Here is a 14,398-nt window from a genome sequence, read left to right on the forward strand (position 1 = left end):
CAGGAACTTTAACTGGTGATAAGAATGTATGCTTTATAAAATTAATGTATTGTTACCTTAATAAATGCGCGACTCTGGCATTAATTCTATTGATGTCTCGCAGACGAAAAGGGGTCACATCAATACAACCCTTTAGGTTTTCCTTTGAGTAAACTCCAAGGAAAAATATATCTGTATTAACTTTCTGCAATTTGGAAGCGCTATAGAAACCTCTGGAACTATATAAAAACCACAGATAGGTTCATGTTTCCCCAGAGTGTGAAAGGAGGTAAGGTGGAGAACATTCAGTAGTATATGGTTATATGGTTATATGGTTATATGGTTATATGGTTATATGGTTATATGGTTATATGGTTAAGATTCACCTAAGACATAACTCGTCTAAGACTGCAGGCAAATGGTCATTAATTTCTGTAAATTGGGGGATGGCTTTAAAAAAAAGCCACAAAAAGCTTTTTACTGCAGTGTCCATTATTAGGAAGTTTAAAGCTAATGGTATAATGGTAACCATTCCCAGGTACAGCATGCAAATGTGTCTTTCAACCATAGGCTGAGACAGCCAGAGACAAGAGTTCAAGACTCTGTAAATCCAGAGGCAGCAGCTGGAGATCTCCATCACACACTGGCATACATTGTGTTTGGAGTCGTTCTGGGGCAGCGAAGTCCTTGTTAAGATAATGGAAACTGGGAACGCCAAGGACTATCCGTGTGTTCTGGTCACAGCCTGGCTTGCTTTGCGAAGAAGCTCGCACTTTGTTGAAAACCGACATTCCGTTATGGCAATGGTCAAAGCATGCATTCAGATTGACAAAACAGTGGTGACCGGAGCGCTAAATGTTCTCGACTGGCCATTTCAAACTCCAGATGTCAATCTAATCATACGTTTGTGCTTGGAGCTGAAGGAGACTGTGCACAAAGAGGAGCCAGAGGCTCATAAGGAGCAAGAGGAATTCTGTCTGGAAGAAGGAGAAAGATGACTTTGCTCTGTGCAATGCTATTAAGTTTACAGTGTGACTTTTGTTTGAACTTTCAGTAGGAAACATTATTCAATCCATAAATGTTAATGTTATGTGATGTTTTGTGTCAACACAGATATGAATTAAGATGTACTTTAGGTCCCTGACTGTCTGTCTTATAAATCGCTTCTCAAGACTCAGGCAAAGCTTCTTTTCCTTATGTTTAAAGTAAATTAGTCTATTTATAAATGAAGTTCTACATTAATACTCAAAAAGTATTAGATGCTTAACAAATTAAATTTTAACTTTTGCATTTTACCATAACCTGGTTAATGTAAAAGAACGGAGGTGAATGGATTCCAGAATAATTATTGACAGCTGTTTGACAATTGGGTGTTTTCAAACTTTTTGGAAAATCCACCTTAAAAAAACTCTGGACATCTGCACTGGACAAGAACCCCAGCCCCTGGATCTGGACAAGAACCTCAGAAGCTCCATGCCAAAAAGATGTGGTGTAAAACTGTGTCTTAAATCATGCTTCACTTCATTTCACAATTTGTGAATCAAGACAGAAATTGTGTTCCAACCCAAAGGGTACAGTGTCACCGTCACTTACATGTATGTAATGTCACTGTTAGATTTATGAAATGTACACCGTGTGCAACAAGCTGAAGAAGGGTGGGAGGCGGGGAGCTGCTTGCATTGAGCAAAAAAGAGGCTTTCGGTTTCTGATAATGACGCAGGGATTCTTGTGTGGCGCCTTGCAGTGACCTGTGACACCTGACCGATTACATTGCTACGTTAGAGGGCCGCAGCTCGTCGCTGATCTCATACTGACACCCGGCAGCCGCGGGCTCAGCGCGAGGCTCTACACCAGGAAGTAGGCGCGCAGAAACATTTCCGTGTCCTACTGTCATGACGCAAGTTTAGGTAAGCGCAAGAAGCCTAAAAACAGTTTTTACAAAACGTATAAAGTGTCATTTATGGATGTTATCACAATGAAATCGGTGTATGTTGTTCTATTAAAATTACCATGATTCCTGATGCTTATTAGTATGTACTTTCGCTTTCTATCCTGCTGCCCGTGTGTATCAGCTGCGTTGTAAACAGAAACTGCCTGCAATCAAAAAAGGTCGGCTAAATTGCTATTAATATAATAATTTCAAGCCAGATTCAGCGTTGTTATTCTTGTCACTGAATAAGCGCTCCGACCTTTCTTAAGACCCTTCTCTTTCCTTGCCTTCCTGTGCCATGGTCTTGCAGGTAAACGAGCAAATGGCGAGGTGTGAACTTAATTTCGTCCTGTACATGTGAATACATGTAGTAAACAATTAGAAAATGTTTGACAGAAAGGAGATCCGTATTTAAATGCTGTGATTATGGACCGTTGTTTCTTTAATGTTGTGAAAAAGACAACGGGATTTCATCGGGATTGCTAACCTTCTCAAAAATGTTCAACACCTGCGTCTTACCAAGTCAAGGAACATATAATTAGGAACAGTTTTATCAATAACGATCAGCCTTTGTAAAAGGTAAGAGTATTACCTTTTTGCAAAAGGTAATGCTTTTCCCCGCAAACTCCTTCTGCATTTTACGCACGCATTTTTTACAGTAGTAGAATTACAGTAGTTGAAACCCTTCTGTAAGGTTTGTGATTTAAGTCTTTTTCCCACGAAACATTGTTTTACTACAGCATGGTTTCCATTGCATAACGGTGGCTGCTAGTGCTAATATGTTTTAAAAAATCAATATCCCAAATCAATATCTGTATGCTTTATTTTTCTAAATACATGACCATTTCTTTTAATGCTAAAGTTATGCTAGAAAGAGAAGGACCCCTCATCCAACTTTGTTTTTGTTCTCGTTTTAATAATGATTAATATTGCTTACACTTACTGTATATAGTGCTTTTCTGGACACTCCACTCAAAGCATGTTACAGGTAATGGGGACTCCCCTCCACCACCACCAATGTGCAGCCCCCACCTGGATGATGCGACGGCAGCCATAGTGCTGATAGCAGCTATCAGTGAGGAGGAGAACAGTGATTATTGATGAAGCCAGTTCATAAATGGGGATAATCAGGAGGCCATGACTGGAAAACACCAGGGGGAAATTTGGCCTGGACACTGGTGTTAACACTCCTACTTTTGTCAAGAAACACCCTGGGATTTTTAATGACCACAGAGAGTCAGGACCTCAGTATTATGTCTCATCTGAAGGATGGCACCTTTTTTACAGTAGAGTGTCCCCTTCACTATACTGGGGCATTAGAACCCACACAGACTGCAGGGTGAGCGCCCCCTACTGGCCCCACTAACACCTCTTTCAGCAGCAACCTTAACTTTCCCTGGAGGTCTCCCATCGAGGTACTGGCTGGGCTCACACTTGCTTAGCCTTAGCAGTCTGCTGGTTGCGAGTTGCAAGTTGCAGGGGGATATGGCCGCTGCTTTTGGACGGTCTCCTAAAGCAAGGGTCTGCACTGCACCCCTGCGCTCTCTTTTCTGCTTTAACCTCGCTCGCTGACTGCCATCCTCCTCCTCCTCCCCAGGATGACTGATAGCGGTGTGGAAGAAAGGACGGTGGAGGTGTCTGGAATACCCGCCTCTGTGGAGGATGAGATCCTGGGGCTGTATTTTGAAAATGCCCGGCGGTCCGGGGGAGGACCGCTCGCCTCCCTTCGCAGGAAGGGTGATGCCGCTGTGCTTGTATTCGAAGATGCTGAAGGTAGGACTGTGCCAGCGAGACCACAGCGTAATCGGCAGGAGCCACTCCTATGTGGGATATAGAAACACATACTGTATATATTTGTGTGTATTGCAGTTGCGAGTACATGTACTGTCTTGCAGTGCTTCTTCATTGGATGAGCATTAAGAAAAAAAAACGTTCTTTCTAAGATGCAGGGTGAAAACCTTTATTTTGTTTTCCCATTGTCATGTTCATAAAGTATAATCTAAAATGCATCAAGTGAAACAATAAATACTATAGCTGTTACATTTTGGGGTTTTCTTTAGAAAGGGTTAGTTGTGCTTTTATTATTTGTCCTTCGGTAAAGATGGGAGTCTGTGGCTGTAAGGAAGCTTCCAGTTCCACTTCTGATTTAGTGTAAAGTAGAGCTGCATATTTTTCATCCATTGAATACTTGGAACAATATTAATTGTTCTTTCCAGGAGATCTGTGTGTCAGTACAGCATGCTTTTTGAGTGAGGAATGTAATACGGGTGACTGCAGTAAAAGCTGCGATCTAAGACATAGAGGTGTAATAACTCCCTCAAAAGGCTGTTTTGTAGCTGGCTGTGCTAATCTTGTCACTGCTAAGACGTCATGTTTTGATCTCAGTAGGCAGTAGATACTGCTCATGTATCTTGTCATGTCTCGGGTTTGTGTTTGCAGGTCTAGGTGGCAGTGAAGAGAGTAATTGTTATATCTATCAGGGAGTTACATTTACAGTTAATTGAATAGTTATTTTCTCCACAATTATATGTATATGTTCTGATCTGAACATTCTTTTGTTCTTATTCCTGTTGAATTAACAGTTTTGCATGACGTTATGGGTGAGGTTTAGACGTTTTATAGTTGAGTATTCAAAATATGGTGTTCAATAAAGGTACAGTTATTAGAAAACACCTTAAAAACAGGTCAGTCGCATTAGCATTATGCCGTGTATTCTGTAATGTGACCATGTGACCAGCTGTGTAGCTGAGAGTTCAGGTGTAACATTAGCCAGAAGACACTGGGCCCTCCAGGTGTTGACTGTGAGACCCCTGGTCTAGAGATTCCTCATTGATATTAAATAAATCCAGTCATGGTGAATTTAAGGATTCCTTAAAAACAGATTTGGGCCCTTTTCCGTAAGACTTGGAAAACTCTTAATTTGATCTCATTGATTGTCTTGACAGTTGCTGCCAGGGTTTTAAGCCGAGGGCCACACAACCTGCAAAATGCTACGCTTACTGTCCGAAAACCAGCTCCGAAGGATCGTGGGAAGTTGCTGCTGCGTGGGATTAATCCTCAGATATCCATGGAAGTCCTGGAGCTCTATGTGGAAAATGTGACGGGGGTGGGCAGTGAAGATTACACCATATATCTGTCTCCTGAGAGGGACATAGCTCTAATCCAGTTTCAGCGGCCTCTCTCGGAAACAGGTTTGCAGGCCTCCTTTGCCTCCCTCTCCCATCCCCTTTGTGCTAAGAATTTTCGTAGAATTTTGATGATATCCTGATCTTTATTTTCAGAGTTTAGCAGTTTGTGGGGGAAAGTCAGCAGAAAGCTCCTGGATGGTGCACAGCTTAGTGCTGAGCTGATCGAGCAGACCGATTCGATTCTGGTAGAGAACTTGCGCCCCACTACCAGTGAAGATATGCTCACACTGTACTTCGAGAATAAGCGTGGAGGAGGTGAAGAGGTGAAGGACGTCAGCATGTTAACAGAAGGAATAGCTAAAGTCTCCTTTGAGGACTATGAAGGTGAGGCTGTATTGCTTATTGGTTAACTGACTAATTTAAATGAGGTATTTGTGTACCATGACCCTGTGTTGGACAAAGTGGTTACCAAAGGTATATGAATATTAAATGGGCGGGTGAAATCTGTCTTTGAAAACAGATTGAAATGTAGATAGTGGTGTGGCATCATTACCTATAAAATTTAAATAGTGTAGCATTGCCTCCAGAAGCCCGAGGACTTGACCCCTAGCCCACCAACTCCAGCGGACTCACTTTCCCTCTTTTCCCTCTTGTATAAACAGGGACCCCCTTCCCCCTGTTCTCGTGCCAAACTCCTGATAGAGCTGCTGGCTCCGCAGCCTTCCCTGCTTTTACTACCTGTTGTTCTGCCCTAGTGACTAGCATTCCTCTGTATTATTAGAGATAATAAATTAGTGAGCTGCGTTCCTGTCTCCTGCTCCTCTTTTTGCATCTCCACCTTCTCCGTAGAGGGACCTTAAGACTAGACCGCTACAATAGAATCTGTTTATTAGGACACATCCCTGATGTGGCTTTTGTATGAATTGATGGCTTTTAACTTTTAAGTGGAAAACTACTGTATACTATCCTACTTGGGAACAAGTAAAGGTTTATTCCATGCTGAAAAGAGAAAAAAAGAAACACATCGTTTTGGCTGTGGAGCCTTCTTCAGGTATGAAGAAGAAGGCTCACACCTGAAGAAGACCCCACAGCCAAAAAGTTGTCTTTTCTTCTCTTTTCAGCATGGAATAAACCTATTACTTGTTCCTTTGCAGCCTACGCATGCGGATGCAGCTACCTACTTGCACTATCCTATTTGGTATAGTATATTGAAGAATGTCGATAAGTATACCCTTTGCAAATGGGCTCGTTTTGGTTGTGTTGTCAGTTGGAAATGCAAATAATTCACAATATCTGCTTTGCTTTTGTTCCTCCCAGCCGTGGACCGTGTTATTCAGAGGTCCCACATGCTGGACGGCAACGAACTGAAAATCCGTCCGTATTTCGACTTCCTGCAGCCTAAGGAAAAACCATCGTCCCCAGTTTGTGAGAATGGAAAAATGCAATTGAATGGCAACGCTGTTTTTCACTCCAACAGCTCAGAAAATCCACAGACGAGCAGCCTTGGGCCGGCAGGTACAGCTGCTCCTGGGGTTTTGCTAAGTGATGCTCTGGAGACCCCGCACAGCGACATATCAGCACCAGAGGTGCTGCCAGCTGACCAGGCTGGGGAGGCACGTGCACCCAGCCCTCAGCTCTGCTCCAGCTGCGTCTCCCTGCCTGACCCTCTGAAACTCAGCCTGCTGCAGGACAGCCACCTCCTCCAGGACCTTCAGAACAGCCACTGTGACTTTAACATTCAGATAATTGATGACGCAGTTGAAATCACTGGGCCCAGCCAGCTGGGAGTCGAACAGCTTAAAAACCAGATCTTGGAGTCCTTCAGCAGTATTGCACAGGCTCATTTACCGTTTGATGAACAAAAGGCCACATTGCTTTCCAAGGTGGAAGTGAAGGAGAAGCTGATGCAGAACCTGAAGCAGGAAGGGTTATTAGCCAAGTACACCGTATCGGACTGCGTCGTCGCAGTCGTGTCCCCGTCCCTGGACATGGTTAAACAGGCCAGCAGTGTGATCAAGTCTTTGATCTGCAGCTTCACCATCCCCGTAGCTCCGGAGTACGAGTGTATGCTGTACTCCAAGGAGTGGACCAGCTTCCTGCTTTCCCTGGGGTGCTGCTGTGCCAGGGTGTCCAGCAGGGGAGACCAGATTGAAGTCACGACTCTGAGGGGGATGGAAGAAGAGAAGGAAAGCAGGATCGTTGCATTTCTCAGCACTCCCGTTCAGGTGGAGACTGTGATCGCTATGGAGCCTGGCATGCTCAAGTACATCCAGACTCACTGTCATACACTGCTGGCTGACATGGACCAGGTGACCATATTTCCCCTGGAAGAGGAGGATGTCACTGGACTGAGGGTATGCGTTTTGGATCTCCGTGATGAACTAGTGCGAAAATCCCAAATAACTTCCCAGCAATGTGTGATTCACATTGAGATTTAACCAAAATAAAAGGCTTGTTTTCTGAGAAATGAAATCATTTGCACTTCAGAACATACTTCTGAAGTGTATGGAGAATGTAGTGAAGTGAAGGAGAATGTAGTTTTCTAATATTTAGCAGAAGTATAAGCTTCAAATGTTCATATGCTGAGCAGGCGTGTTCTCTGAATTTCAATGAGACAGTCAGTAATTTTGGTTCAAATTTTATTTTCTAAACACTGCTCTTTGTTTTGAACACATTATGAACAGCTATAGGGGGATAGAGAGAGTGGTTATACTCTAAGATAATATAAATGGTAAACTATTCAAAATATATCATTATCATATACACTGTAAGACAGATTCTGTTTATGACAGAATAACAGTCAAGGTTAGCATTAGGTGTGCTGAAAGTGAATGTTGTTCCCTGACATGCTGAGTGATTTGACGCGGGTTCGAACGTGCTTGCAGCTCCACGGCAACGCGAATGCCTGCCAGATTGCCGACGAGCTCCTCCGCAGCGTGGTGTCTTCGGTCTGCACCCGGACCATAGTCCTGAACCGCCCCGGAGTGGCCCGCTTCCTTGTGCAGGAGGAGGCGGCCCGGATCCTGGAAGAGATGCAGACCAAATTCCAGGTCTTCATCAGCCTGGACAAAGTTCACTGGGAGCCGCTGGATTCAGAGGTGACGGAGCTTTCTTGAGCTGTCGGGTTCAGTTGACTTCAGTTTATTTGTCATACGCACAAGTGCAATGAAATGCTTATTTGCATGTATGCTCCCAAACAAAAACATTAAAGGAATCATCAAAAACATAAACAGAGAACAGCAGCAGTAACAACAACAAGTTAAATAATATATAGCTTAAGACAAAGTCAGACAAGCAGTGTGAGGAAAAAAAAGGTTCTAGCAAACCTGCAGACCTTAAATGGCTTTGTCCTGACCAATCCCTTTTCCGTTATCCAAGAGGGAAGCTCGGAACACGCACAAAATGTGCTTTTTAAAATGCTTTCTTTGTGCTTTTGAGGTTTTCTCTTAATTGTTTTCTCTGGTGGATTTCCAGATTTGGATACAAACCAGATACGAACGAGCTCTTTTGTTTTCCTCAGGATATATTTGAGGTTGCAAAGAAATTTGAGTCGCAGCCAAACTTTCAAAGGTTCCAGTCTGAGGGTGGCGACATCACTGCCCTCCCCCTGGCCCAGACTTTGCTGAGCACTGATGTGAACGCCAATGACCTGAACAGGCCTGACAGGGGTGAGCACCAAGCACTGCTGGCGTTTCTGGAGGGAAAGTGTGGGAAATTGAAGTTTCTCAGTTTTCTGAAACTAAATGGTTTTTATTTGTCATTAAAACCCCATGAACAGATTTGATTGCATCTTTTACTGTAGGTAAAAAACTGAAGGTCTGCAAGAAATTCACAGTTATTTTAAACATCAGGGAAAGTATAAATGACAAATGAAGTATAGGAAATTGGCACACCTACGTTTTCTGTGCAGGCCTGGTTTTTTAATGACCAGTCATGTGGGGTTTCAGCTCCTCGAGGTTAATTTGTTACACCCACACTGGTCAGATTTTTATTTTTTAGTTATGAGAAACTGTTACGGTTTAAATATTTCCATGTGTGCATCCAGGTCTTTTAGAAGAGGCCAAGAGGCTGGTGTCAGTCATTGACGAGACCTCAGGCATGCCCGTACCCACACCTGGCTTGATCTGCAGAGGGATGGATCTGGCCGCAGAAGATTTGTACACTGACCGTGAGGCAACGTCCAGCTTGTCTGACAACGAAGGACAGGAGGACGGCGGCAGTGCCATCCTGGAGGGGGACGAACTGCGGCCGGCCCCTGAGGGACAGGCCCAGGAGGGGCTGGTTGTGGAAGACGAGCTGACCTACGCCACTCAGCTCTCCATGCATTCGGCCATGACTCCCAGCAATCTCGAGGAGGACGCCATGCTTTCCTTGGCCATCCAGTACTCCATGGAAAGCAAGAGCAACGCCGTGGACGCGGAGGATGAGCTGCTGAAGGTTCTGGAACTTTCCAAGAAAATGGTGAAGCGGGAACCCCCCTCTGCAGACCCGGTGCTGGAGCAGGCCATTCACATGTCCCTCCAGGATGCCATCAAGGCGGCACACACCGCCGAGATCCAAGTCTTCGCGGGCTACAGCTGCGACCTCATCCGGGTGGACATCGCCCTGGGGAAGAAGGTGGGGCTGAGGCAGTGCGAGGAGAAAGTGGAGCACAGGTGTCTCAAGAACTTGTCGGAGCAGCACAGGAAGTACGTGGACATCATCCAGAGAAAGCACGCCGTGGACATCCAGATTCAGGGAAGCACCGCCACAATACAAGGCTTTAAAGACTACGTCTCTGAGGCGGTCCCTGACGTGAAAAGGCTAATCAAGAAGATCTCGGCCTCGGTGCCAGATTCTGATGTTTTGCAGAGCGTGCAGTGGGTCTGGCACGATGGGAAGTCAGATTCCACACCTTATCCGCCCAGCGCCAATGTCTTTATAGAGAATGCCTGGAAAATGAAGGAGAAAAGGATTGATATTTTGTTTGATAGCCAGCCTTACACCATTGACTTTGGAAAGATGGAGGAGTACAACATTGTCACTGGGAAATCAGTACGTATTGCAAGGAAGTTACTGAGCGATGTGGACTTGTATTCAGATCTGCCAGGTACGGTAAAGAACACAGCCTTTCCGAATTTCCGAGGACGGCGATGTTGGTTATCACATTATATGGCTTGAGTTGTAACTTGAACGAGTAGAGGTAGCATCAGCTTAGAAGTTAAAATTGTAGTAAAACATGCAGCTTTTGCAGTAGAGTATGTTTTGTGCTCCAACAGCTGTTACGCAAAGTAAGAAAGTTCCAATAATTCAAATTTTCATTTTCTCTCAAAGCTACAATTTGAATTTCATTGAATCACTTTCCATTTTTTTTTTACAAATTTGGAAATTGTAGAATATTTAAGGATGACTATTCTCAATGACAGCCACCTTGAAATTTATATGGGTTTATAAAAGAAAATACAGAACTCTGTCACTTAAGCCTGCTCCATAAGATATTATTTTAGTGGTTTTCTAATACAGAATCATTTTTACAATGCACGTCTTGTGTTTAGTTTTGATAGTTTCCATTACTACTCATAGTAAATTGAGGGAATTTGAATAGAGTGTTTTCTTTACTGATGTGGGTCATCAGTATATATTAAAACTTATTATTGCATGTAGGAAAAAAAATCATTTTGGATATGTGTGCACCTTTGCATTAAGAGATGTAATTGTGAGCTGTCTTGACAGAAGAGGACCTGACTAATCTCTCCAGCCTGCCTGACGCAACAGTGGTTTGTAAGGAATCTGATGAATTCCAAGATGTTGTCAGTGACTTCTACGACACCATTAGAGAATACCACAACAAAATAAAGGTTGTAAAGGTATGGAATCGTGATTTTGTCATTTTTATTTTTAGTTTAGGTTTCAGTTGTGTGTGTGTGTGTTGAGTGACCCATCACTGGGACTAAAGTGAAGACAAATATGTGAACCTGTGGATGATTACCTTGTCATCCACAGGACAAACATGACCATCACCTATAGGGTCAGGGTAGAGACAGGGTCCCAGCCTGTCAGAACCATTCTTGATTTCTTAATTAAAAAAAATAATGCTAAAGTACGGAAGCACTAATGGCTTTATAATTTTGTTCTGCTTGCAACACAGATAAGCTGCTTGCAATTGTACTCATAACAGTAATGGCTGTGTGTAAGTGTGGGTGTTCACAGAGTGAATGCACATATTTGCATATTTCATCTTCAAGTACACTACAGGGATGAGGTCTCTGGCTCTGTGTGTGAAATAAATGGCTCAGGCTATAAAATATCTCATGCTGTTCTTTCTACAGGTTGAGAAACTCACGAACCGCCTGCTGTACAACCAGTACAAACTAAAAAAGGCTAGCATGCTCCAAAGTGCTGCTGATCCAGAAGTTGAAAGGACTCTGTACCACGGTACAAATGAAACCAGTGTGAAGGAGATCAGCATTCATGGCTTCAACAGGAGCTTCTGTGGAAAGAACGGTACAAGTCTCTTACTCCTCTTACTTTTCTTTTGATTACTGGGGTGACCATATCTAACAGTAAAATGACAGTTCTTCCATCTTTCTTTTAATATGTTTGTGTTTGTTTTGGAGGTTGGGATCAGAAACTAACTGCTTGTGTTGAAGGTTCTGTGAGTTTTTTTGGTAACTTTTTCTACTTTCATTTCCTTTCACAGCCACTGTGTACGGACAAGGGGTTTATTTTGCTGTCGACTCGGCCTTGTCAGTTCAGGACCAGTACTCTCCCCCAAACGCAGATGGTCACAAATTTGTGTTTGTGGCGAAGGTGTTGACGGGTGACTACACCAAGGGCAGGCATGAAATGAAGACCGCTCCGCTGAAAGAAAACACCGAGATGCCCCTTCGATACCACAGTGTGGTGGACACAATGGACTCACCCAGCTTGTTTGTCATTTTCAACGACACACAGGCCTATCCTGAGTACCTGATCACCTGTCAGAAAATGTAAACTGTAAACATACTGTAAATGCGCTCTGCCAAATTCTGTTTTTCATCTGTTCCAGTGTAAGGTGTGATTCTTAGCTCTTCTTCATTCTTTATTCTGTTAAGGGTTCTGTGAAATACATATCTGTTAATGCATTTTTTACACAGAAACGACTATGACAAGGTTAGGCAGGAGGAAACATTAAACATTTACTTTGGTGTTCTAGCAGTGAACATTAAATTGCTTAGTAGTAGATCTACCAGTAGCTTTGCCAGACTTTGCATGACATTTTCTCATTTCTCTCCTGTTGTATCAAATGTATGCACTAGCATCCAAATGTGATTGTACTCTTGATGAACTTAAGAGGTTGATTTAGCATGAAAAGTTTCTTATATTATTTGATACCAATCATGAATCATAACAAGACATGATGACATTCAATATTGTATGTGCAAATAAGACCTTTGCCAAGCATACTTAGATAGATATATCTTAATGCATGATTTTGAAATTTTGTTCATACCCTTGATCATTGTGCACTGAACACTGCCTTGGCTTTGACAGCATGAAAGAGAAAACGGAACTGTTCCTTTAGTCTTTTAAAAGATTGTTAAATGTAAGCTACTTGGCAGCTTCATCATGCAGGTCCTCTCCAGCTCCTCCAGTGTTGTGTGAGCTGTGTTCTTCACTTCAAAACATAAATGTTCCCCTAGAAACTGGGATAACAGAAAATCCAAACCATGCATGCATCTCGGTGATCTGTTATCCAATTGAAAAGGTCATTTGTAAAGCTCTAAGGTCGAAGAGGTTAATTTATACTCTTCATAAAATGCATGATATTCTTTTCAACAATACTTTCTGTGCTAGTTCTACTGCTGTTTGAGCAGTCTAATAAATAGATCTATAATTATTTCCCTTGGGTAAGGGATGCTGAAAGTACAGTTATCAAATACAGAAATGCTTCTGTTTTTTGTTCTTAAGTACTTAATTCAACTATAGTACTTAATTCAATTATTCACTGAATTGCCATCTTTCCCTTTTTTAAATTTAGTTTACCAGTTTGTTATACCAAACTTGCTTTGGCCAGTTGTGCCTGTGACTGCACACGGGGAGAAAGAGGACGTGTTGGTAGCGGTAGCGTCCTCTGATAGAACCACTCCTCTTTAACACACAGGCAGCACACCCCCATGCTGGAGGTGTGATGCAGGTTGGAAGAGAGAGGTCCCCTTACAAGCTGACCAATCTGGCCGTACCTTCCGAGGGGCTCAGCTAATGGACTGGTCAAGTAATCCTGCTCGTATTCAGTTAGATGCCTATGCTTGGGTGAAAACCTTCAATGCCTGAGGCTCCTTTAAGCTGGGATGGATTACATGTAAAGTGACCCAATAAGCCAGCAGTGGCTGGAACTGGACTTTGGTCACTCCTGCCTTAGACTGTAAGTCAAATCGCTGACTTTCCTCATCTATACAGTTTGTGAAACCATTGGATGAAGATAAATACATTACAGGATCCACTCTAGAGTATTTGCAAAATGTTGGGGATGAATATATTTTCACATTGTGTATCAAAGAATATATGTAATTTTTTTTCCCAGTGAATCAGACATTTGTGTCGTGTTTAATGCATGCAGAAAGTCCTGTGTCAGCTTGCACTTTCTTGGCTAAATGAGCTTTCAGTTACAGTTCATCAAGAGTATGAATTTGGAGGCTACTGCATTTAAAGCTTTGTGTTTACAGTTTGAAGTACTCGTCTCACAGTTTTAACGTCTGTTCCGTACATCAGATATCTAGGACAACTGAATCAAAAAGTAAAGACAAAGTCAAGGTGTTGAGCAATGCAGTTTATTTAGAACGTTTCCAACAGGTGGAGCTCTAACTAGTTAACTAGTTATGCTCTAGCTCGAATATCTGCAAAATTGTTTTTTTTTTCCATGTATCTGCTAGTTGTGACAGGTTTTGGATTGCTGTACTTCTAACGTGTATATTCCTTTATTGGAAGATACAACAGGTCTTTAATAACTGGAGTTCATTTTCTGTTTCAACCTAAAGCAAATGATTTTCCAAACAAAATGCCTTCTATAACCTAATTCTTACTTTCTTGTAGTTGATCTGTATTTGTTTAAGACTCTCTGCTGTAAGCCGTGCTGTTAACTGGGGATTCAAAACATTGTTCTATAACCACCATTGTTATGACTGACTACTAGGCTGCTTCGGTAAATACAGTATGCTTATGCTGGATAAATACAAAATGTAAAAAACCTACGAAGAAATAAACTTGTTTTGATCTAACGAATTGTGTTAATGATATGCAGTTCATTTTACACAAATGGCTAGAATACTGAAGTAGTTCATTAAGGTCGGCTGTGTCAGCATGCGTAGGTTGCAAAGGAACAAGTAAAAGGTTATGCCTTCTT

At 42.6% G+C, this 14,398-nt stretch overlaps 1 protein-coding gene across 5 annotated transcripts; it reads left to right on the forward strand.

Moving 5' to 3' along the window:
• The first annotated feature begins 1 nt into the window (after position 1).
• Positions 2-14,273, forward strand: parp10 (poly(ADP-ribose) polymerase family member 10). 5 transcript variants are annotated; one of them, XM_015357718.2, is made up of 12 exons: positions 2-268; positions 1,724-1,886; positions 3,507-3,682; positions 4,855-5,100; positions 5,191-5,421; positions 6,355-7,391; positions 7,923-8,135; positions 8,558-8,705; positions 9,083-10,126; positions 10,750-10,883; positions 11,346-11,520; positions 11,717-14,273. In XM_015357718.2, exons 3-12 carry the CDS (start codon positions 3,508-3,510, stop codon positions 12,007-12,009), a joined length of 3,696 nt encoding a protein of 1,231 aa, XP_015213204.2. In that variant the 5' UTR covers positions 2-268; positions 1,724-1,886; position 3,507; the 3' UTR covers positions 12,010-14,273. The 5 variants fall into 5 exon arrangements, with proteins under 5 accessions (XP_015213204.2, XP_015213205.2, XP_069051047.1 ...); XM_015357719.2 differs by having other exon boundaries at positions 10,753-10,883; XM_069194946.1 differs by lacking the exon at positions 2-268 and having other exon boundaries at positions 1,668-1,886.
• The last annotated feature ends 125 nt before the right edge of the window (positions 14,274-14,398 follow it).

The sequence above is a fragment of the Lepisosteus oculatus genome, chromosome 10 (assembly GCF_040954835.1).
Source record: "Lepisosteus oculatus isolate fLepOcu1 chromosome 10, fLepOcu1.hap2, whole genome shotgun sequence".
Lineage (NCBI taxonomy): Eukaryota > Metazoa > Chordata > Actinopteri > Semionotiformes > Lepisosteidae > Lepisosteus > Lepisosteus oculatus.

Excerpts from the sequence above, each read along its gene's own strand:
- parp10 (XM_015357718.2), top strand. The coding sequence starts at position 3,508 with ATGACTGATAGCGGTGTGGAAGAAAGGACGGTGGAGGTGTCTGGAATA. Across the intron at positions 7,392-7,922 it reads AGGATGTCACTGGACTGAGG|CTCCACGGCAACGCGAATGC; the intron begins GTATGCGTTTTG and ends ACGTGCTTGCAG. Across the intron at positions 8,136-8,557 it reads GGGAGCCGCTGGATTCAGAG|GATATATTTGAGGTTGCAAA; the intron begins GTGACGGAGCTT and ends TGTTTTCCTCAG.